We start from the raw sequence: 21896 nt of genomic DNA, 5'->3' as shown, positions 1-21896 counted from the left end.
CAACCTACTGCAGTAACGTACTCCCATTGATGTGTTACAGTCTTTGGATTATTGAGGTTTTTTTCACTCAACCCACTGAAGTAAGTCTATGAACTGTCTGGTACCGTCTACCAGCCACAACACCCACCTGATGCATATGAACTAGGTAGGGGATAGTAGAAGAGAGGTGGGTTGTCAGAAAGTTTGTGAAGAACTTTGTGTCTATATTTAACAAAGAGATGGGTCTGTAATTGGCTTGGTCATTTGCAGTTTACCAAGATAAGTGTGTGTCTCTCAGGTGATAAATCAGAATGAAGTCCTGTGCCCACCACGGTGAGTGCTGGCCAGAAAGGGAGTTCATCTATGGCCTAGGCAATGGTAAAGTGTGATAGGTGTCCCGGAGCTGCACATCAAGTCAAAACCTGCTGTACGATAGTGAATGTCAGTCTACGCCTGGACTCCCACCAGGCCACGCCCCAATGTGTTTCACTCCGCCCACCAGAGATTACTCCTGGGGATTGGAGTCTCCAACTGGAAGGAGGCAATTAAATGCATCATCGGTCACCACTCAGTGAAAGAATGAATATCAGGTGTGCGAAGTGGTTGTGAAGGGCTGGTCATAGAGGTTGTGTGTTTAGGGAAGTGCAAACAGAGCAACCATAGAAGATCTGGTTACAAGGAAGTTTTAAATGGTCAGCCTCTTGCAAGGTGTACACTGTATGTAAAGAGACAACTGTGGGGGCGTGGCTACCGCGCGCTGGTGGATGGCAGCGTAGGAGAAGAACTCCGCACCAGCGACGGGATTTCAGACTCATTGTGGACTCCCTGAGCCGGCGAAAACACACAACTTTACTCCGGAAAGCCCTCTCGCCCTCCGGAGATGTCGCCTAAGCGGAGAGGATCCGGGCAGCCCAAAAAACTGCCGGATTTCTTCCCGCCCGCGGCCCGTGAATCTGGCCAAGATGGCGCCGGCGGCAGCACGTGCTCCTCCCCGGGTCCTTCCTCGGCCTCCTCGGGGAGCCCAGCACCCTTGGATAGACAAGGAAGGCGGTCGCCAGGGACGTCCACGCCGATCAGCAGCAGCCCAGCGAAGTCCAGGCCAAGACTCTCAGGGGAAGCATTGCAGGTGAGCGCTGAGCAAAACTCCTCTGCTGACACTAGAGAACTGCATGACTACATAGCTGAGTTCCCTGCCACCAACCAGCCTGTCTCTGAGTCCACCTTGAGAGACATGTTAGTTGCTCTGCGTGCCTCACTTCATAAGGACTTCATGCAATGTGTCAGTAATTTCAAGGCTGAAGTGGGAGTACTGGGAGGCTGACTAGATCATGTGGAACAGAAAATGGGGGACTTTGCCGTTGCTCATAACACTCTGGTTGATGCACACAACCATCAGTCTGAGGACATTGCGTGGATCAAGTCCAAGATGGCCGACCTGGAAGACAGGTCCAGGCGCAATAACGTTAAAGTCAGAGGGATCCCGGAGACCATCCTCCCCACCCAGTTAGCCCAGTACATTCAGGACCTCATGAGGACCCTGCTGCCCGACCTGTCGGATCAAGATGTGACTATTGACCGTATTCACAGACTGGCCAAGCCCTCTCACCTACCAGACAATATTCCGCGGGACGTTCTCATGCGGATCCACTTCTTCCATGCCAAAGAGCAACTTCTTTCGGCGTTCAGAAGGGAGACCCAGCTTCCAGAGAAATTCTCCCACCTGCAGCTATTCGCTGACCTTTCTCAGTTTACCTTACAGAGACGCAAAGCTCTTCTCCCTGTCACTAAAGCGTTACGGAACCATGGAGTCCCATACCGCTGGGGATATCCTCTGAAGCTTCTTATTACCCATGAAGGTAAATCCTCGGTGGTCTCCACACTACAGGAAGGGCTAGATTTGCTACGCTCCCTCGACATCATCCCTGAGGAGCCAGTGGCGCCGTCGGCCTCTTCTCCTCCTGCCCGGCTGGAGAGTCAGGGAGACTGGCAGGTGGTCCAACGAAGACGCCGGAGGAAAACCAAAACCAGAATCCCGTGAGCACCTGGCTGCAACTTATTACTTGATATTGCTTTCTCGGTCGCTGGAGGACATCCAGCGCTCTTTTTCTTTCTTACCCCCCAAGTAAATGGGCATCCATAGTGCGTTCGGATCTCATTTGAGATCCCTTTTTTTATTGACTTCTGTTTTGTTTTTGTTTTGTTTCATGTTCTACTGTTTTTACTTACTGCACTGCTGCAGTTTTTCCTTGGTCTGTCATGGCCCGAATGTTTTTGCACCGCCTGGCTCTGACCCACAAATGTTCTATCCTGCCTGCTCTTGGAAGCCTGTCCTACAGGGAATCCTGGAGTTCCATTATGTATGTGATTGCCTTTTCCCACATTTGCACTTGTTAGCTGCCGTCAATGCAGCTTAAATTAGTCTCTTTCAATGTTCACGGCCTTAACCATCCAGTTAAGCGGAATTCCCTGTGGAAGGAGGCACAGAAATTGGAGGCTGACGTTCTCTGTGTCCAGGAGACCCACTTTCTTAACAAGGCCACTCCATATTTCCAGCACAAGAATTATCCACATGTTTTCCTGGCCTCTGCCTCCGAGAAGAAAAGAGGGGTAGCTATTGCTATCAGAGACTCAGTAGCTTTCTCCTTTACTGACGTTCTTACGGACCCTGATGGGAGGTACTTGATATTACTAGCTGTACTAAATGATAAGCCTTACACCATAGTCAATCTGTATGCGCCCAATGTACACCAACTGAGATTTCTGCATAGACTGTTTCGTAAAGTGAATAAGTGTCGTAAGGGGTCTCTGGTGGTCTGTGGAGACTTCAACGTAACGGTCGACTACGCACGGGACACCACATCCAGGGCGCGTCGACCTTTGTTGAGGCTCCAACCACTACTTGCTGCTGAGAATATCTTTGATGCCTGGAGATGTCAACATGCGAGTGAAAAAGATTTCACGTTCCATTCTGCTAGACACAACACGTACTCTAGGATCGATTTGATCCTAGTAGACAGGTTGTTGCTACAGGCGGTGTCTTCCTCCACCATCCACGACATTTCTTGGTCGGATCATGCTCCTGTTTCTATAGAGGTGGTGGAGGAACACACTCTGCGCTCAGCCTATATTTGGAGAGCGAACTCTCAACTCTTTCAAAATCCCTCGCATGTTGCCACTGTTTCTAAAAATCTGGCGGAATTTTTTAAATTGAATGCTCACTCTGTAAAGAGTCCCACTACCCTCTGGTGTGCCCATAAGGCTTTTATATGGGGTATATTGCTCCAAATCTCCTCCAGAGATAAAAAGGCTAGAACCCAAAAACTGAATGACATTCTGGCGGATATTCAGTCTCTGGAATCCTCTAACAAATCAACGCCGGACTTCGACACGGCCCACAAGCTTACCCAGCTCCGTGTTGAACTTCGCCGTCTACTGTTGGCCAGGTATGACAAATATGTATATTCATTGAAACTGTCACACTACTCTTCTAGTAACCGTGCTGGAAAATATCTTGCCAATAGAGTGAGGGTTGCTAGGATCAAAGCTAAGATCCCCTTTGTATATCACCCCTTAGACAAACAGAAAAGGATTAACCCGCAAGAAATTGCGGACGCCTTCGCTGCTTACTACTCCTCTCTGTATAATTTGAAGCTTGATCCCGAGACGCCTCAACCCACACCAGAGAGTATACATTCTTTCCTCTCCACAATCAACCTACCCTCCCTTACGGATGATCAATTGGCATCTCTAAATCTACCGATCTCACCTGCGGAAATTATGAAATGCATTAAATCCTTACCTATAGGCAAATCTCCGGGACCAGACGGCCTGACTAATGACTACTTTCGTACATTTGCGGACCTTCTGTCCCCGGTACTCTCGGAGATCTATGAGGAGGCATTCTCCTCTGCCTCATTCCCCCTGGAGATGCTTAGGGCCTACGTGGTTACGATTCCCAAACCAGGTAAAGAACCTAACACCCACTCTAATTTTAGGCCCATATCCCTTTTAAACACCGACATCAAAATTTATGCTAAAATTCTTGCCCAAAGACTCCTCCCCTTAATCCCCCAGCTGATTCATCCGGATCAGTCGGGGTTCACACCCGGTAGGCAAGCCTCAGACGCCACTAGATGTGTTATAGGGGTCCTCCTATTTGCAGAGGCCCGTCGAACGCCTTCTCTGCTCCTTTCCTTGGATGCAGAGAAGGCGTTCAACCGGATCCATTGGGGATACATGGACGGGGTCCTTCGCAAGTTTGGCTTTGGGGGGCCGTTCCTCTCGGCCATTCTTGCCCTATACTCTGCCCCTTCGGCGCAGGTCTACACCTCCAATATGCTGTTATCTCCCTTCTCCATCTCCAATGGCACCAGGCAAGGGTGCCCATTATCCCCTACAATTTTCAACCTCCTTATTGAACCACTGGCAGAAAAAATTCGCTCTCACCCCCTAATCACAGGTATTCCCATGCAGGAAGGACCTCATAAAATCAACCTCTTCGCGGATGATATCATTCTTTTTCTGACTTCCCCAACCTCCTCCCTGCCGCAGGCCCATCAAATACTTCAAGACTTTAGCCTGATCTCCTACTACAAAGTGAATTTTTCCAAGTCAGTAATACTTGATACCGGCCTTAGACCTCCTCTTCGGACACAGCTGATGTCCACGTTTCCATACAAATGGTGTGACTCCACCATCCCGTACCTGGGCATAAACTTAAGCAAATCAGCTTGCCAACTAGTGGAGGCAAACTTCCCCTCTCTTATTGACAAACTCACGGTAGAGGCTAATAGGCTTGCTAAATATGAACTTTCATGGTCAGGACGACTAGCCTCTTTCAAGATGCTATTACTCCCCCAAATCTTGTACACATTTAGAGCATTACCTGTTTCTCCCTCTAGGAAGCATAGGCTGGCTGGGGGTATGGGCTTGGTGGACCTAAGAGACTACTACCTTGCATCCAGGCTGGCTCAGATCTCCCATTGGTTCAACTCGGCCACAGAACCGAAATGGTGCTGCCTCGAACGAGCCCTTACCCCCACCCACGACCTAAAACTTCTTCTTCTCACCGATTCGATTAAGCCCTGGCCTCTCCAGTCCCTCCCTCACACAGTTCGGGCTTCCTTGCAAGCCTGGCGAGATCTTCTTAGGTCCACACCTCAGTCCGATAAACTGGTCCCTCTGCCCATTCCCCTAGTGTCCTTAGAATCTTTCATTCCCGATTTTTCTGTTAAAGACTGGACCAAGAAGGGGCTGCAGTCGTTGCAGGATCTCTTTCAGGGACCCTCCATGATCCCGTACCAATCCCTGAGGACACAATTCCAATTAAAACCTTCCGACATATACAAACACTATCAAATAGCCCATTTGCTCCGAGGTGGTGGAGTCACTAGTGTTTCGGTAGCCGAGCCTCTCTGGCATTTTCTCAACGCTAACCCCCCCTTACCTAAAGGAATTTCCCTATTCTACAACTTCCTACAGCAAAAACAGGTTTTTAGCAAATCTCGTCCCTTCTTGTGCTGGGAGGAGGACTTAGGTTGCGCCTTCTCTGAGGCGCAATGGAGTCAGGCATTCAAGGCTAACTACAAGGCCTCCAGGTGTGTTGGGCACTGGGAACTAGCCCAGAAAATTGCCCTAAGATGGTACCTTACTCCCTTTAGGATTTCTAAATTTGGCCTGGCCGAGTCCTCCCCCCTGTGCTGGAGGAATTGTGGAGAAGTTGGTAATTTACTTCATATGTTCTGGTCCTGCAAACATCTCCGAAGCTTTTGGAATACTATTTTTAGAGCTATCTCTGATATTACAGGTCTCCTCTCTACCCCTGAACCAGGTCTAGCAGTCCTTAACTTAGGTATTGAAAGATACCCGCCTAACTTTAGGATTGTTATCTCCCACATTCTCCTGGTGGCCAGGTCACTGATAGCAAGATTCTGGAAGAATGACCAAGCCCCCAGTGTTTCTGAGGTCTGGTTGACCACCTCCCTACATTACTCCTATGAGCTAGTCCTGGCCCTCAGGATGGGGAAAAAAATTCAGTTTGATAACCATTGGCGAATTTGGAACACTTGGTATAAGAATACTCACCTGTTGTAAAATCTTCTTCTTTTGTTTTTCTTCACCCTAGAGTTTAATCATTCTTGATATACTGTAACACTCCTTACTGCGGTCCACATTCGTATTCATTTAGGTTTTTCCTTTCGGACATGTGACAGACCAACCATTTCCTGTTCCTTATTGTTTTGTTTACTGTTATGTTTCTCTCTGTTTTGCAGTATGTTCATAACCAAGCTTTCTACTTCCCCCTACTGTCTGATTGTATTACGTTATGCAAGATTGAGACAGTTTGGGAGAGTCACTAATGAATGTTTTATCATTGTACTGTGCATTTCTTGTGAAAACCTTTCAATAAAAACTATTTACAAAAAAAAAAAAAAGAGACAACTGTGCAGGAGTTTGATGATAAGGCTAAAATGCAAATATTCTACCCCAACCCCTCCTCTCCCATTAGAAATCTTTAATAATGTATCTCTTAAAAAAACATTGTTTTTTTTTTAGTAGACAATCTACTTAAAAAGTTTTAATGAGAAAAAGGATAACCGTATTGGGCTATTTACTAATGTCTATGCAGAAGTGTGAATAAATGAATTTAATAAATGTAATCCTTTCAGCGCTGTAACATTTTGAATGACAATTGCGCGGTCATGCAACGCTGTACCCAAACACATAGAGCTTTCTTTTGGTGGTATTTGATTATCTCTGCGTTTTTAATTTTTTGTGCTATAAACGAAAAAAGAGCGTAAATTTTGAGAAAAAACACAATGGGGCTGATTTACTAAGATGAATGCGCTGTGCCGGTTCATACCTTCATTTGTGCGCCAGATAAATTATCAAGTGAGCATATGAACCGGCGCACGCATAAGCGCAACACATAATATGCCGGCACAATTCATGATAGCGAGCGCCGTATCATTAACAGTCCATTCACACAGGGGCAACACGACTTCCAGTGTGACTTTGGGAGACAACTTGGACAGGACTTGAGTGTGAATCACAGCGCGACTTTAAGTCGCCCCCAGGCCAGGTGACTTTAATTAAAAAAAAAACTCGCATTGGGTTCCCCTCCAAGAGCATACCAGGCCCTTCAGGTCTGGTATGGATATTAAGGGGAATACAATGCCAAAAAAAAAATGGCGTGGGGGTCCCCCTCAAAATCCATACCAGGTCCTTCAGGTCTGGCATGGATATTAAGGGGAACCCCGCGTCCAAATAAATGGCGTGGGGGTCCCCCTCAAAATCTATACCAGACCCTTATCCAAGCACGCAACCTGGCAGGCCGTAGGAAAAGAGGGGGGACGAGAGAGAGCCCCCCCTCCTGAACCGTACCAGGCCACATGCCCACAACATTGGAAGGATGCTTTGAGATCCCCCCCCAAAGCACCTTGTCCCCATGTTGTTGAGGACAAGGGCCTCATCCCCACAACCCTGGCCAGTGGTTGTGGGGGTCTGCGGGTGGGGGGGCTTATCAGAATCTGGAAGCCCCCTTTAACGAGGGGACCCCAGATCCCGGCCTCCCCCTGTGTGAAATGGTAAAGTACCCCTACCATTTCACCAAAAAATTGACGAAAGTGTTAAAAATGACAGGAGACGGTCTTTGACAATTCCTTTATTTAAGTCTTCTTTCAATTCTTTCTTCTGGTCTTCTTCCTTCTTCCTTTCTTCATCCTTCGGTTTCTTCATCTTTTTCCTCCATCTTCTTCTTCCTCCGATCCGCTTCTTCTTGCTCCGGGGTTTCTCCACGGCGTCTCTTCTTCGTTCTTGAGCAGCTCCGCGGAATGGGAGGCTCTCGCTGTGTGACGCTTCTCTTCTTCTGACAGGTCTTATATAATGGAGGGCGGGGCCACCCGATGACCCCACCCCCTCTGACACACGGTTCCATGTCCTCCGTTATATAAGACCTGTCAGAAGAAGAGAAGCGTCACACAGCGGGAGCCTCCCATTCCGTGGAGCTGCCCGAGAATGAAGAAGAGATGCCGTGGAGGAAGATGCCAGACAAGAACACCGGAGCAAGAAGAAGCGGATCGGAGGAAGAAGAAGATGGAGGAAGAAGATGAAGAAACCGAAGGATGAAGAAAGGAAGAAGACCAGAAGAAAGAAGATGAAAGAAGACTTTAATAAAGGACTTGTCAAAGACCGTCTCCTGTCATTTTTAACACTTTTGTCACTTTTTTGGTGAAATGGTAGGGGTTCTTTTGTACCCCCTTACCGTTTCACATGGGGGGGGCCGGGATCTGGGGTCCCCTTGTTAAAGGGAGTTTCCAGATTCCGATAAGCCCCCCGCCCACAGACCCCCACAACCACCAGCCAGGGTTGTGGGGATGAGGCCCTTGTCCTCATCAACATGGGGACAAGGTGCTTTGGGGGGACCCCAAAGCATCCTCTCAATGTTGAGGGCATGTGGCCTGGTACAGTTCAGGAGGGGGGGCTCTCTCTTGTTCCCCCCTCTTTTCCTGCAGCCTGCCAGGTTGCCTGCTCGCATAAGGGTCTGGTATGGATTTTAAGGGGGACCCCCACACCATTTTTTTTTGGACGCATGGTTCCTCTTAATAGCCATACCAGACCTGAAGGGCCTGGTATGGAATTTCGGGGGAACCCAACGCATATATTTTTTCTTCATTTTTTTTTTTCTTAATGCTAACATTAAAAAAAAAAACATAGAAGTGAACCAGCGCAAAAAAAAAAGTAAAGCGCCTGTTCAATTTATGCAAATTAACCTACATGACTTGACATTTACTAAGATTTTGCCGGCGCAGTGAACCAGAGCACTTGAATGGGCGCAAATGGCGCTTGCGCATGCATAAAAAGATCTCACGTGGTCCCGAGTGCATTTGCAGGCGCAGCAGGCTTGCTCAGAGAAAGTTAATATTCCGTTCTATTTTGGGCATATTTGTAACCAGGACAGTCATATCTATACTTCCTCACATCCCCCTCATAATATTGGCACTTCCAGCTTCTTTTAATTCTGAGTTGAAGATGCCGTGCGCCAGGTCTATATCGGCGCACAGATCGCGGCCGCCCCTGCGCCGGCATGCTCATAGTAAATGGGTTACAGGAGCAAATGCTTTGTGAATACAAAAACGGCCGTTGCGCGTCAGCGTGCGCCACTACTCATAGCGCAAATGCTTTGTAAATCAGCCCCAATATTTTTTTACTTTTTGCTTTAATAAATATCCTAACTTTATTAAAAAAACAAAAAAAAAACAAATGTATTCATCAGTTTAGGCCAATATATATTCTTCTACATATGTTTGGTAAAAAAAAAAATCCCAATAAGCGATTATTGTTTGGTTTGTGCAAAAGTTATAGCTCTACAAAATAGGTTCTATTATTAAATGAGGGTTAATACGCTGGCCCAAGCCACTTTTTACTGCACATTCAGTTGAACTGTTTTTAGAGAATATTCATTCATTTGGATGTTGGATGCTTTTACTTTAATAAATTCCATCATTTGGATTTACGCTATCTGGAGATTTTTTCTCCCTCTTATGCCTTGAAATTATTACCACTATCTGGAGGAAACGTAGCCGGTGAGTCATGCCCTCAATCTCTTGGTCTCTTGGTGGTCAGCACATGGGAAGATGGAGTCCCCCACCCCAGGAGGCTTATCCATTTCCATGATAATTTCACGTTTTGGATTCCCTACTAACCTGTAGTGGAAGGAACCGAATGCTTTTGGCACTGGCAAGGAAGGAGTTGACACTAGGGTGATCAAGGGGTTAACTGTGTTCCTTCAGTGTGTTTTCAAACTGTGGGGAGGGGGTGGGACTGACTAGGGGAGGAGACCGATCGGTGTTCCTATATACTAGGAACACATAATCTGTCTCCTCTCCCCTGACAGGACATGGACTCAAATCCACGCTCCTGGTCTGTCACCAGCGATCGTGTGTGCCAGGCAGACATCACGGCCACCGGTCACGTGCATTAGCTCCTCGGTGATGCAGTGGGCACACCCTATGCCAGCGGAAAGCCAAGGACATCATATAATGCCCGCCCGGGATGAGAGAGCCCCCGTACGGACGTCATATGACCATACGTGGGATGGGAAGTGGTTAAAGGGGATGTAAAGGTTATTTTTTTTAAAATAACAAACATATCATACTTACCTCCAACGTGTAGTTCGTTTTGCACAGAGTGGCCCTGATCCTCCTCTTCTGGGGTCCCTCGGCGGCTGTCTCGGCTCCTCCCCACAAGAGCTAACCCCCCTCTGGGAAGTGCTCTCCCAAGGGGGGTAGCTTGTAGGCGTGCTCCCGTGTGATTCTATTGCTTTGGCCGCGACTGTTTCACTCAGCCCCAACCCCCGGTGCGCCGCATCATTGATATGATTGACAGCATCGGGAGCCAATGGCTGCGCTGCTATCAATCATCCAATGAAGAGCCCACAAGAGCAACATGGGATCATGCCCATGGAGATTCGGGGCTCGGGTAAGTAAAACGGGGGCTCAGGGGGGCCGGAGAGTGCAAGGTGTTTTCTTACCTTAATGCATAGCATGCATTAAGGTGAAAAAACACAAAGCTTTACAACCCCTTTAAGGGAAACTCTGGCAAGACCCTCTGTTGTTGATTTACTAAAGGCAAATAGACTGTGCACTTCGCATATAAATGAGGTAAACCTTCACTTTGAAAAGAACGCCCAATCAAGTGCAAGGAAAATTTAAAAGACAGCATTTTTGCTTGCATGTGATTGGGTATTCTTTGCAATGTGATGCCTTACTTCATCTACTAAGCTCTGGAGCAACTGCTCGTGCATGGTGCAACTTCACTTTGCAAAGTGCAAAGTCCATTTGCCTTTAGTAAATCAACCCCAATGTTCTTCAGAATAATGTAATAATGAATAATCAAAAAAAAAAAAAAAAATAGGAGCAGAAATTAAGAGCAAGAAAACAAAAAAATAATGAGAACAGGGTGGCACAGTGGTGTAGTTGGCAGCATGATGGTGTAGTGGGTGGCAAAGTGGTGAAGTGGGGGGCACGGTGGTGAAGTGGGCGGCACAGTGGTGAAGTGGGCGGCACGATGGTGAAGTGGGTAGCACGGTGGTGAAGTGGGCGGCACAGTGGTGAAGTGGGCGGCACGGTGGTGAAGTGGGCGGCACGGTGGTGTAGGGGGTAGCACTCTTACACTAGCGGTAAAAAGAGGGTCAAATCCCAACCACGACTCTACCTGCCTGGAGTTTGCATGTTCTCCCTGTGCTCGTGTGGGTTTCCTCCATGTGCTCTGGTTTCCTCCCACACTCCAAAAAGTCATGTAGGTAGGTTAATTGGCTTCTGTCCAAAATTGGACCAAGTATATGAATGGGGACCTTGGATTGTGGGCTCCTTGAGGGTAGGGACTGATGTGAGTGTGCAATGCACAGGGGTAGGGACAATTATAGACACTCACTCAGGTTGAACTGGATGGACTGGTGTCTTTATTCAAGGTTAATTGGCTTCTGTCTAAATCGGCCCTAGTATATGCATGTGAGTTAGGGACTTTAGATTGTAAGCTCCTTGAGGCTAGGGACCGATGTGAATGTACATGTAAAGCGAAAGCTCTATATAAGTACCATAAATAATAATAATGAGAATAAAAATATATGATTAAAGGTTTAGCTCTGTGAAACACTTTTTGGGAGATAAATTGTTTATTTTACAGTATATACAAATTTATAGATCAGATCAAAATGAGGGACAAATGAGGAGGAAGGAGGGACAAGGGGACTTTGTTCCAAATCAGGGACAGTCCCTCCAAATCCGAGACAGATTATTGCTGTAAATTTAATGACTGTAATCTTTGTACTTTTGACATCAGGCAATAAGGAAGAACCATAAGATAATTGCTGTAAATACTCTCTTAGTTGAAAATTAGCAGAATGTTTTTTGCTTGGCATATAAAGACAAAAGACTAAGAACATCGAGATTTCCATTCATTGCAGGCAGAAGAAGGACATAATTGCGGGAGGTAGACATGGACATGGACGAGCTCAAACGTGTCATTAATAATTTTAGCTTTGATAGACTTAAAAACGGCAACCAGGGCTTCAACCAAATCCTCATCCAGCTGTTCGGGATGCTGGGACATGGAAAGTCCTCATTCATTAACACCTGTATATACGTCTGGCAAGATGGTGAATACCAGAACTGGGCAAAGGCAAATGAAGGTGATGGAGGACATACAATACATAGAATTCCACATAAAATCACAAGTAACATCATGGTGGTGGATAATCGAGGATTGCCGACATTAAATGCATATGGGAGTGGAGAGATCTTTGCTCAGCTCGGTGAGTGCGAATAGATTAAACAGTTCATTTTTATTTTTTATGGGATTGAAGTATAGCCTGGGAACTTATAAAAACTGAAGATGGGGGCAATTATCTGATCATCGATAGCAGCCAGTTTGTTTTCTGTGAAGTTCTAAAAGGGTTGGTAGAAAAATGCTGTGGTAAAAAGTATGAGTATGCATCATATCAATCAGCATTTCCCAAACTTTTGTCTCAGTTATTAAAAACAACGCTCAGGCCTCCCATATCTTGTAAAAAGTTGTCTAACATGTAAATCTAATAGATAACTATAAGTATAAGGGATTGTGTGGGTAAATATAGTACACTTTCAAGTTCATTCGGCTTGTGTTTGACATCAGTTTGAGATGATTTGGAATTCATTGGCAGGTGTATCCGACTTACAGAAGACCTCCTTCTGACCTGCTTATCACCTTCTTCAAACTGTTTTTGCATTCCCATAGATTTCAATTGGCAAAGAAGCAGTTTTAATGGTAACAATATCGGTCCACACAGGCCCATTTTGGAATTTTCTATTGCACTGCAATACTTTGGGATACTGCACTGCAATACTTTGGGGGATGAGCTCAAAAGTACATCTGAATGTTTAGCACAGTTTTTGTGAATGAAAAAGGGGTACCACGTACCCCTTACTCATTCTTATAGGAGAAAATGGTGTCAGGAAGCCCTCTCGTTGTTAAATGGAGCTTCCAGATTACCGATAAGCCCCCTACCCATGAGCCGTCACATCCACCAGGCCAGGGTTTTGGGGAAGAGGCCCTGGCCTTCATCAACATGGGGATAAAGTGCTTTGCTAAGGGGGGGACCTCCCTGGCAAGGTAACACTCTGGTTTGGTTTAGAAGGGGGGTGGGGTTGATCCATGCTTCTCCAAACTCTTTTTATGCCCAGCTAGTCTGCAGGCTCAGGCAAGAGTCTGACATGGAGTTTAGTTGGGACCCCATGCTTTTTTTTCTCATTTTTTGGGGTAGGATTCCCCCTTAACTCCCTCTTGATTTGTCTGGTGTTGGAGATGACCTCTTGTTGCAGATTCTCAATAGAATTTATGTCTGGACTGTGACTGGGTCATTCAAACACTTGAATATGCTTTGATTTAACCATTCTCTTGTAGCTCTGGCTGTTTGTTTCGGATCGTTGTCCTGCTGGAAGGTGAGACTCCGCCCCGGTCTCAAGTCTTTTGCAGGTTTTATTTCTAAGATTGCCCTATATTTGGCTCCATCCATCTTCCCATCAACTCTGACCAGCTTCTCTGTCCCTGCTGAAGAAAACCATCCCCACCACATGATGCTGCCACCACCATGTTTCACGGTGGGATGTGTAATAGTTTGTCCTGTGGATAGATTCTCCCACCTGAGCTGTGGATCTCTGCAGCTCCTCCAGAGTTACCATGGACCTCTTGGCTCTTCTCTGATGAATGCTCTCCTTGCCCGGCCATCAGTTTAGGTGGACGGCCATGTCTTGGTAGGTTTGCAGTTGTGCCATACTCTTTCCATTTTCCGATGATGGATTGAACAGAGCTTCGTGAGATAATCAAAGCTTGGGAGATGTTTTATAACCAAACCCTACTTTAAACTTCTCCACAATTTTATTCCTGACCTGTCTGGTGTGTTAAGAACAGCTGTATTTATACTGAGATTAAATTATACACAGGTGGACTCTATTTACTAATTTAGGAAAGAGAAAGGCGCCTCTAAGTGAAGTGGTTAAAAGATGAATTACATCACAATGGGATTAAAAATGCTTACAAGACAGTAATGCCGTGTACACACACGATCAGACTATCCGGCGCCTCTTATTCCGACTTCGGGGGTCTTGTCCCCCTCTTCGGTTCTTCTTGCCAGGCCTCCGCACCTTCTTCCAGCTCTTTTATAAGTGGTGGCCCGGTCTTCTATCGGAGGAGTCTTGCAAGAAGACCCCCCAAGATGGAAGAAGACCCCCGGAGCTGTGCAATATATTATTTTAAACCCTTGTGTGGTGTTTTTTTTATTTTTTTACCAGGTGAATGGGTAGGGGTACAATGTACCCCATACTCATTCACATAGGGTGGGGAGCCGGTATCTGGGGCCCCCTTATCAAAGGGGGCTCCCAGATTCCGATAAGCCCCCCTCCCACAGAACCCGACAACCAACGGCCAGGGTGTGGGGGGGGCTGCACGGCCCCCTTCCTCAAAGCACCCCCTCATGTTGAGTGCACAAGGCCTGGTATGGCTCAGGGAGGGGGGCGCTCGCTCATCCCCACCCCCTTTCCTGACCGGCCAAGCTGTGTGCTCAGATAAGGGTCTAATATGGACCTGGGGGGGACCCCCACGCAGTTTTTTCGGCGTAGGGCTTCCCCTTTAAGTCCATACCAGGTGACGGGGCCTGCTACGTGTCAATCTTGCCACCGAAGGCGGCAACATTGACTTGCTTCGCTAGTCCCGGCTACCCGGAGCCACGTTCAAAATGAACGGACTTTCCTCCGTTCATTTTGAAAGTACGGTGGACTCCCGCCATAGTCCGGCGGACCTAGTACACCGGAAAAGTCCGGTCGTTAGTGGGCAGGTCCGTTCATTCGGAAAGTTCCCCAGACTAAGTCCGCCGGATAGTCTGATCATGTGTACGCGGCATAAGAGGTCATAGACATATAATAATTTGTCCTAATGCTAATTTGTCCTAAAGCTAATTGCTGTAATCCTGTAAGGTAAAGATACGATGAGGTGGCCCGGGTTCTAGAACCAAGCTGGAATGCACACGGTCGATTTGACATCAGGTGAAGGTGGTGATCGGTAACGCATTTCGGAGCATGCACAGCTCAGGAGCTGTGCATGCTCCGAAATGTGTTACCGCCCACCACCTTCCCATTACATATTTATTTGTAAAACAATTTGAAAACCATTGATCATTTTCCTTCCACTTTGTTTTGATCTATCACATAAAATCATAATAAAATACATTTTTGTTTTTGATTGCAACACGACAAAATAAGGAAAATTTCAAGGGGTATGAATACTTTTTCAAGGCACTGTATATACAGTATATATATATATATACACACACACACACGCATGAGTTTTGGAGAGCACACCCTAATACAATAAGCTGTGCACACCTTTGCCCCCATGAACTGTTGCTATATTACTTAAATAGAAGTTTTACATTGCACCCGACTGTGTGAATGATTGCCGCCGCACCATCCCCCCGCCCTACAGACTCACCACTATAGTGCTACGCCACGAGCATTCCGGGAATTAAATTGCCATAGCTCATATAATACATTTTTGGGTTTAATAACGCTTTAATCTCAAGGTCAGGTTGGCTTTCCTTCCAATATTTAGATTAGCCACTTGCTTACTGGGCACTTAAACCCCCCTTCTGCCCAGACCAATTTTCAGCTTTCAGCGCTGATGCACTTTGAATGACAATTGCGCGGGCATACAACACTGTACCCAAATGACATTTTTATCATTTTTTTCCCACAAATAGAGCTTTCTTTTGCTGGTATTTAATTACAACTGGGAGTTTTATTTTTTGCTAAACAAACAAAAAAATGTGCAAAAAAAAAAAAATCATGTTTAATAGTTTGTTATAAAATTTTGCAAACAGGTAATTTTTCTCCTTCATTGAAATGCGCTGATGAGGCAATGCTGGTGGGCACTGATAGGCGGCGCAGGTGGGCACTGATAGGCACAGTTAAGGCGGCACTAATAGGCACAGATAAGGTGGCACAGATAGGCACAAATAAGGCAGTACTGATGGGCACAGATAAAGCGGCACTGATGGGCAAAGATGGGCACAGATAAGATGGCACGGATGGGTGGCACGGATGGGCACTGATAGGTACCACTGATAGATGGGACTGATGGGCACTGATAGGTGGCACTGATAGGTGGCTCTGATAGGTGGCACTGATGTGCGTCACTGATGGGCACTGGTACATGGCACTGATGGGCACGGATATGTGGCATTGAGGTGCAGCACTTTGTGTGCGAGGCAGATTGAGGGCACTGATAGGTGGCACTGTGGGCATTGATGGGTGGCACTATGGGCACTGATGGGTTGCACTTTTTGCTATATTTTATGTGGCACTGGCAGGGGGCAGGTGGGCACTGATGAGCTATCCCCAGCTCGCCGTGATCGGCTTTTTTTTTTTCTCCTCGCGCTGACAGCGCAAGGAGGAAAAATAGCCGATTATCGGCTCTGTTGTGATCACATGATCAGCTGTCATTGGCTGACAGCTGATCACGTGGTAAGGGGTCGGGATCGACCCTTTGCTCCGATCTGTGATCAGCCCAGTCTCATAGACTCGCTGATCACAGAGCGCGCCGTGCGCGCCCCTCGGGGGCTCGCAGGCCGCTCGTGCACGGGACAACATCAATAGACGTCGTCCCAGCAAAGCAGGTCCGCGCTGTAGCCGCCATTCGGCTATAGCGTGGATCTCAAGAAGTTAGACATCTTGATTAAGAGTTGTTCATAGTCAGTAATTAAGAGTCTTTCCCTTTCCAGGTAATCTGCTTCCACTGGAGGGAAAAGTGGATTTTTCTAAGGGATTCACACTTGCTGAAACAATTGTTAAGGCAGAGAAATTTGTAAAAACTTCAGATTTCATTGTCCCTGTCTTTGTACACAGGTAAGAGACTCCTCCTTATCTTTTAAAGCTCTGACTTATAATAAAAAATAAGATCATTGTTGCACATCTGTGCCTCTAATGTGGATACAAAATTACATTTTACTTCTTGGCTAGACATTAACCACTTGAAGACCAGGTCTTTTTTTGACATTAGTTGCTTACAAGTTAAAATCAGTATTTTTTGCAAGAAAATTGCTTAGGACCCCCAAACATTATATATACGAGTGTACGTAATTTTAAAGTGTAACATGCAAGATATATCTTCACTCGGTGTAACATCATCTTTCATGTTATGCAAAAAAATTGGACCAACTTTATTGTTTTTTTTTTTTATACATTGAAGTGTATTTTTTCCAAAAAAACATGCGTTTGAAAGACCGCTATATCTATATCTATCTGTCTATATATATAGGCACTCTTTATGTACTCATTGGGGGTCCATTAGGCCCTGATGTCTCCCCCTGCCCTCCAATGCAACTATTCAAGTACAGATCGTATTTGAATAACTGCATCATTGGCTAAACTAGCTGGGGAATCAATGTGTTTTCACCGTTTGTGAAAGACATTGGGGGTGTGGCCTGGTGGGGGTCCAGGCTGAGACTGCCAATTATCACACAGCAGGCTTTGACTTGATGTGCGGCTCCCAGGACACCTCTACCAGACCCTTATCCAAGCATGGTAGCTGGTTACGTCACATTGGAGTGGGGCCGCATGGTGACGCCACCAGGTAGCACCGCCTCTTAGTTTATTTAGCGGTGGGAGGCAGCAGGACTTCAGATAGCAGGAGCCAGAATTGGTAGCGAAGATTATTTTTATTTTTTCGAGGCACCGGCGGCGGCAGGCATCGTGTTCGAAGAAGGATCTACACAGAGAGGCATTTTTTTATCTTAGTTTTTTTTAAATAAATAACTTATCCAAAACTGTCTACTGTCTTTTTTTGGTGAATGAGCAGGGGTACTATGTACCCCTACTCATTCACTTGGGGGGCAGGAACTGGGGGACCCCTTGTTTCCAGATTACGATAAGCCAAAGGGGGAAGCAGGAATAGTGGTGACTAGTGTTGGGCGAACGGTTCAGCCCAAGCATGAGTTCAGGCCCAAACATTGGCTGTTTGCCCAGTTTGGTAAACACCCAAATTCGCAGGGTGTTCGGCAGGTGTTCGCCACCTCGCTGTGATGTCACCGACTTGGGATGCACCGGTTGGTGATGTCACAACGGGAGGTCTTACCTATATAAGAACTGTCAAACAGCAAGCCCCCTCATTAAAGAGAGTTTCCAGATTACGATAAGATCCCTGCCCGAAGACACCAACAACCACTGGGAAGAACCCCTTGCTCCCCCGTGTGTTGAGGACATGTGGCCTGGTATGGTTCAAAAGGGGGGGCACTACATGCTCAAATAAAGGTCTGTTATGGATTTTGGGGGCACCACACCATTAGAAAAAATAAATTGGCGTGGGGGTTCCCGTCAAAATCCATGCAAGATCCAAGGGGCCTGGTATGGATTTGGAGGGATCCCATGCCATTTTTTTCTTAATTTTTCATTGCCGGAAACTCTCTTTTTTACATTCACCTGGAAACCCGCTGACAGCTGATGACTTATCGCATGATAAGGACATGGTGGCCACCCACTCCTTAACAGTCAGCTATTTACAATGCTTGCAGACCTTCACTACTAAAATACTGCATGGCTTCATAGTATTTTAGTAACAGTTTTTAGTGAATGCCAAAAAACGTTTTGGAGTATCCAAAGGTGAGCCCACTATTTTTACATTCCTTAAATACTTCATGCTTGGACCACTGCTTATTTAACTGTAGCAAGGTCCCGGACCACCAGAGGTCTAATGGTGACCTCCAAAGCCAGGGATAGCTGACATTCTTCTTGCTAGATGGAATGATGGGCACCAGTCACTTTTTGAATGTGAACAAGAGATGCATTACAGTCGCAGTCATTTGCACAATCTCTTAACAGAACTGTGGGAGAGTGGGTTAGGACCAGGACACCAATGAGTAGATGTAATGGTAAGTAGCGGACTCTGAGGTACTATAGGTAGACAGCTATCCATGTTCCTGCTTTGTAGGAACACAGGCGGTGGTCTCAGCGGGGGGCATTGATAGTTTCAAAAAACCATTAGATAAGCACCTGAACGACCACAACATACAGGGATATACAATGTAATACTGACATATAATCACACACATAGGTTGGACTTGATGGACTTGTGTCTTTTTTCAACCTCACCTACTATGTAACTATATGTAACTATACCGTATGGCCCCTTTGCTCTATAAAATAATTGTATATACTGTCTATTCAGCTTTAGCAATGAATGTCTTCATCCCTTTTGTTTAGTGTGAAGCATATAATTCCCCCCGAGGAAATGAATGAATTGAAGAGCGTTCTTCATACAGCCAGAGATCTGACTGGTAGGTTGTGACTTTTTTTTTTCTGAAATAAAATTGTGGGCAAGAATTATTTATCAAATTTTAATAAATGTGTAGCACCCTTCTAGATAGGTGATGGGGTTATTTCCCCCCGGGCTTTCTATACTGTATGTCTGTTTCTTATCCATCCATTTACGGATGAAAAACGGACACCAATGTATTTTTATGGGCAAGCTGATGTAGGAGGATGATCATCCATTGACATTCGCTTAAAAAAAAAAACGGAAATCAAAAATGGCAGCGCTCCATTTTCTGAGCAGAAGACTCAGATTCCTAAACTTTCCAGCAAAGTTGCACAAGTTGCCATCATATTAATAGACTGGAGGACAGTAGTTGGTTGGGGGGGGGGTAGTTAGGATTGCAACCAACCAAGAAAAACATTACTGTTTTGAGAATCCTTGCTTACATCTGATCAATATCAGGATGGGCAAGACAATATTTGATCTCTTCTATATTTAAAAGTAATTCCTTTCACTTCTCCTTCCAGGGATCTATCCCATTGTGGTCCTCACCCACAAGAACTATGGGAACTTAACTAGCGTTGAGTCCTCATTCAGGGACATGGGCATAGAAAGGATTTTTGCATTTGAAAATTACACCCAAGAAGACCACTTTAAAACCAGAGGAAGACACGAGGAAGTGCTGAAGTTCCTACAGGAAGTCATTAAAGATGCTCAGTTCCGGGTAGAACATCAGACACGGAATCCAGTGAAGGAGATGCATAACCGCAAACAGTTTGTCCTAAATTATGTTCACCAACGAGAGAAGAAGATGGAGCAAGAAAATCTGGAGAAAAGGAAAGCCTTTGAAAAAGCAATGAAGGAAAAACAATTAAAAAGACAAGAGGAAGAGTTAGAAAGAGAGAGAGAGAGGAGAAAAGAAGCTGGTGAAGCTGAGCTGAGGAAACGAAGAGAAGAGCTTGAGAGGCAGAGATCAGCTGACCAAGCCAGATATGAAGTGGATATCCAGGCACAACAAGCAGCAAATGCCAAAAAAGGCAAGAAATTTTTGGGATTATTTGGTAAGAAGAAGTAAAAATCATGAACAGAATTACATACAAACATAGAAAAATGTTTGTGCTGTATCTGTAAGCATTAGGGTGAAGTCCTCAAGTACTGAGCAGTACAGTCTGGAGCACTGTTCTCCACCTTCACCAAATCTTCTACACCTCCACAGAATCTTCTTCACCTCCACAGAATCTTCTTCACCTCCACAGAATCTTCTCCACTTCTATTAAATCTTCTACACCTCCACAGAATCTTCTTCACTTCCACGGAATCTTCTTCACCTCCACAGAATCTTCTTCACCTCCACAGAATCTTCTTCACTTCCATGGAATCGTCTACACCTCCACAGAACCATGAAAATACAGAAAAAAAAAAACACTCCTATGGCCACGTTCATATGAAGGTTTGGTATAAAAGAAAAAAAGGGGGGCAAAAGTAGTCCACAGATTGGACTTTAAGGACACAATGAACAGTGCAAAAATGTAACAAAAGTATTTCAATATTTATTCATAACAGTACATGGTACAAAAAAGACTTAAAGAATTAAAAATGCATATAAATAAAATACATGACAGAAAGGAACATGTATAGTATAGTGAGCCTGCGTGTGTCAACGCGTTTCGCTGTCTAGCTTCGTCAGAGAAACAGGTTGGAAAGAAACAGGTCTCATTATATAGAATAAAACACATATACAACTTCATAAAATAATAACACTGTTATCCACCACCCTCCATTGGCTTTCAATCCTGCCCCTCCCTCTCTTATCCTGAGTGTTTCTGTACAGGACTTCCCGAGAGGCTGATATCAAGTGACATACAGGTACATTCATTTTATATTAAAAAAAATACATTTAACATCATAATAATGAACCCACTGCTGAATTAATTCGTGTTTTCAACTTCACCCACTTTAGCCCCGGAAGGATTTACCCCCTCAATGACCTGATCATTTTTTTGTGATACGGCACTGCGTCGTTTTAACTGACAGTTGTCCTGTCGTGCGATGTTTTACCCAAACAAAATTGATGTCCTTTTTTTCCTCACAAATAGAGCTTTCTTTTGATGGTATCTGATCATCTCTGCAGTTTTTATTTTTTGCACTATAAACAAAAAAACAGCATCAATTTTGAAAAAAAATAACTTTTTTTTTTTTTACTTTCTGCTATAATAAATATCCCCCAAAAATATAAAGAAAAACAAATGTATTTGTCAGTTTAGGCCGATATATATTCTGCTACATATTTTTGGTAAAAAGAATTGCAATAAGCGTATATTGATTGGTTTGTGCAAAAGTTATATGGTCTATAGTGTGGACTTTTATTTTTTTTATGTTTTTTACTTGTAATGGAGGTGATCTGCGATTTTTAGCGGGACTACAACATTGTGGCGGACAAATTTGGCCCCAAGTGACACTTTTTGGGGACCAGTAAACATTATGACATTGATGATCAGTACTATAAAAATGCACTGATCATTGTATAAATGGCACTGGCAGGGAAGGGGTTAAAACTAGGGGGCATTCAAAGGGTTAAA

General features: G+C 45.3%; 2 protein-coding genes across 7 annotated transcripts in view; both read left to right on the top strand.

Moving 5' to 3' along the window:
* Positions 1-21896, top strand: part of CUNH13orf46 (chromosome unknown C13orf46 homolog) — a 91129-nt gene that overhangs the window by 19078 nt on the left and 50155 nt on the right. For 4 of the 6 annotated variants that reach the window (XM_077494186.1, XM_077494185.1, XM_077494184.1 and 1 more), the window contains exon 2: positions 20526-20705. In XM_077494186.1, the coding sequence (XP_077350312.1) occupies positions 20526-20705 (180 nt within the window). The remainder of the gene's footprint in view (positions 1-20525; positions 20706-21896) is intronic. The other 2 variants (XM_077494183.1, XM_077494182.1) reach the window with 1 other exon arrangement.
* Positions 11939-20526, top strand: LOC144000382 (uncharacterized). The gene is made up of 4 exons (XM_077494188.1): positions 11939-12292; positions 16790-16913; positions 19266-19339; positions 19845-20526. Exons 1-4 carry the CDS (start codon positions 11977-11979, stop codon positions 20390-20392), a joined length of 1062 nt encoding a protein of 353 aa, XP_077350314.1. The 5' UTR covers positions 11939-11976; the 3' UTR covers positions 20393-20526.

This window comes from Lithobates pipiens, unplaced genomic scaffold, assembly GCF_037356315.1.
Source record: "Lithobates pipiens isolate NorthernLeopardFrog02 unplaced genomic scaffold, aLitPip1_a1.2 Scaffold_22, whole genome shotgun sequence".
Classification (NCBI taxonomy): Eukaryota; Metazoa; Chordata; class Amphibia; order Anura; family Ranidae; genus Lithobates; species Lithobates pipiens.
The sequence above is the reverse complement of the archived record's forward strand: the minus strand, read 5'-3'. Positions and strand labels throughout refer to the sequence as shown.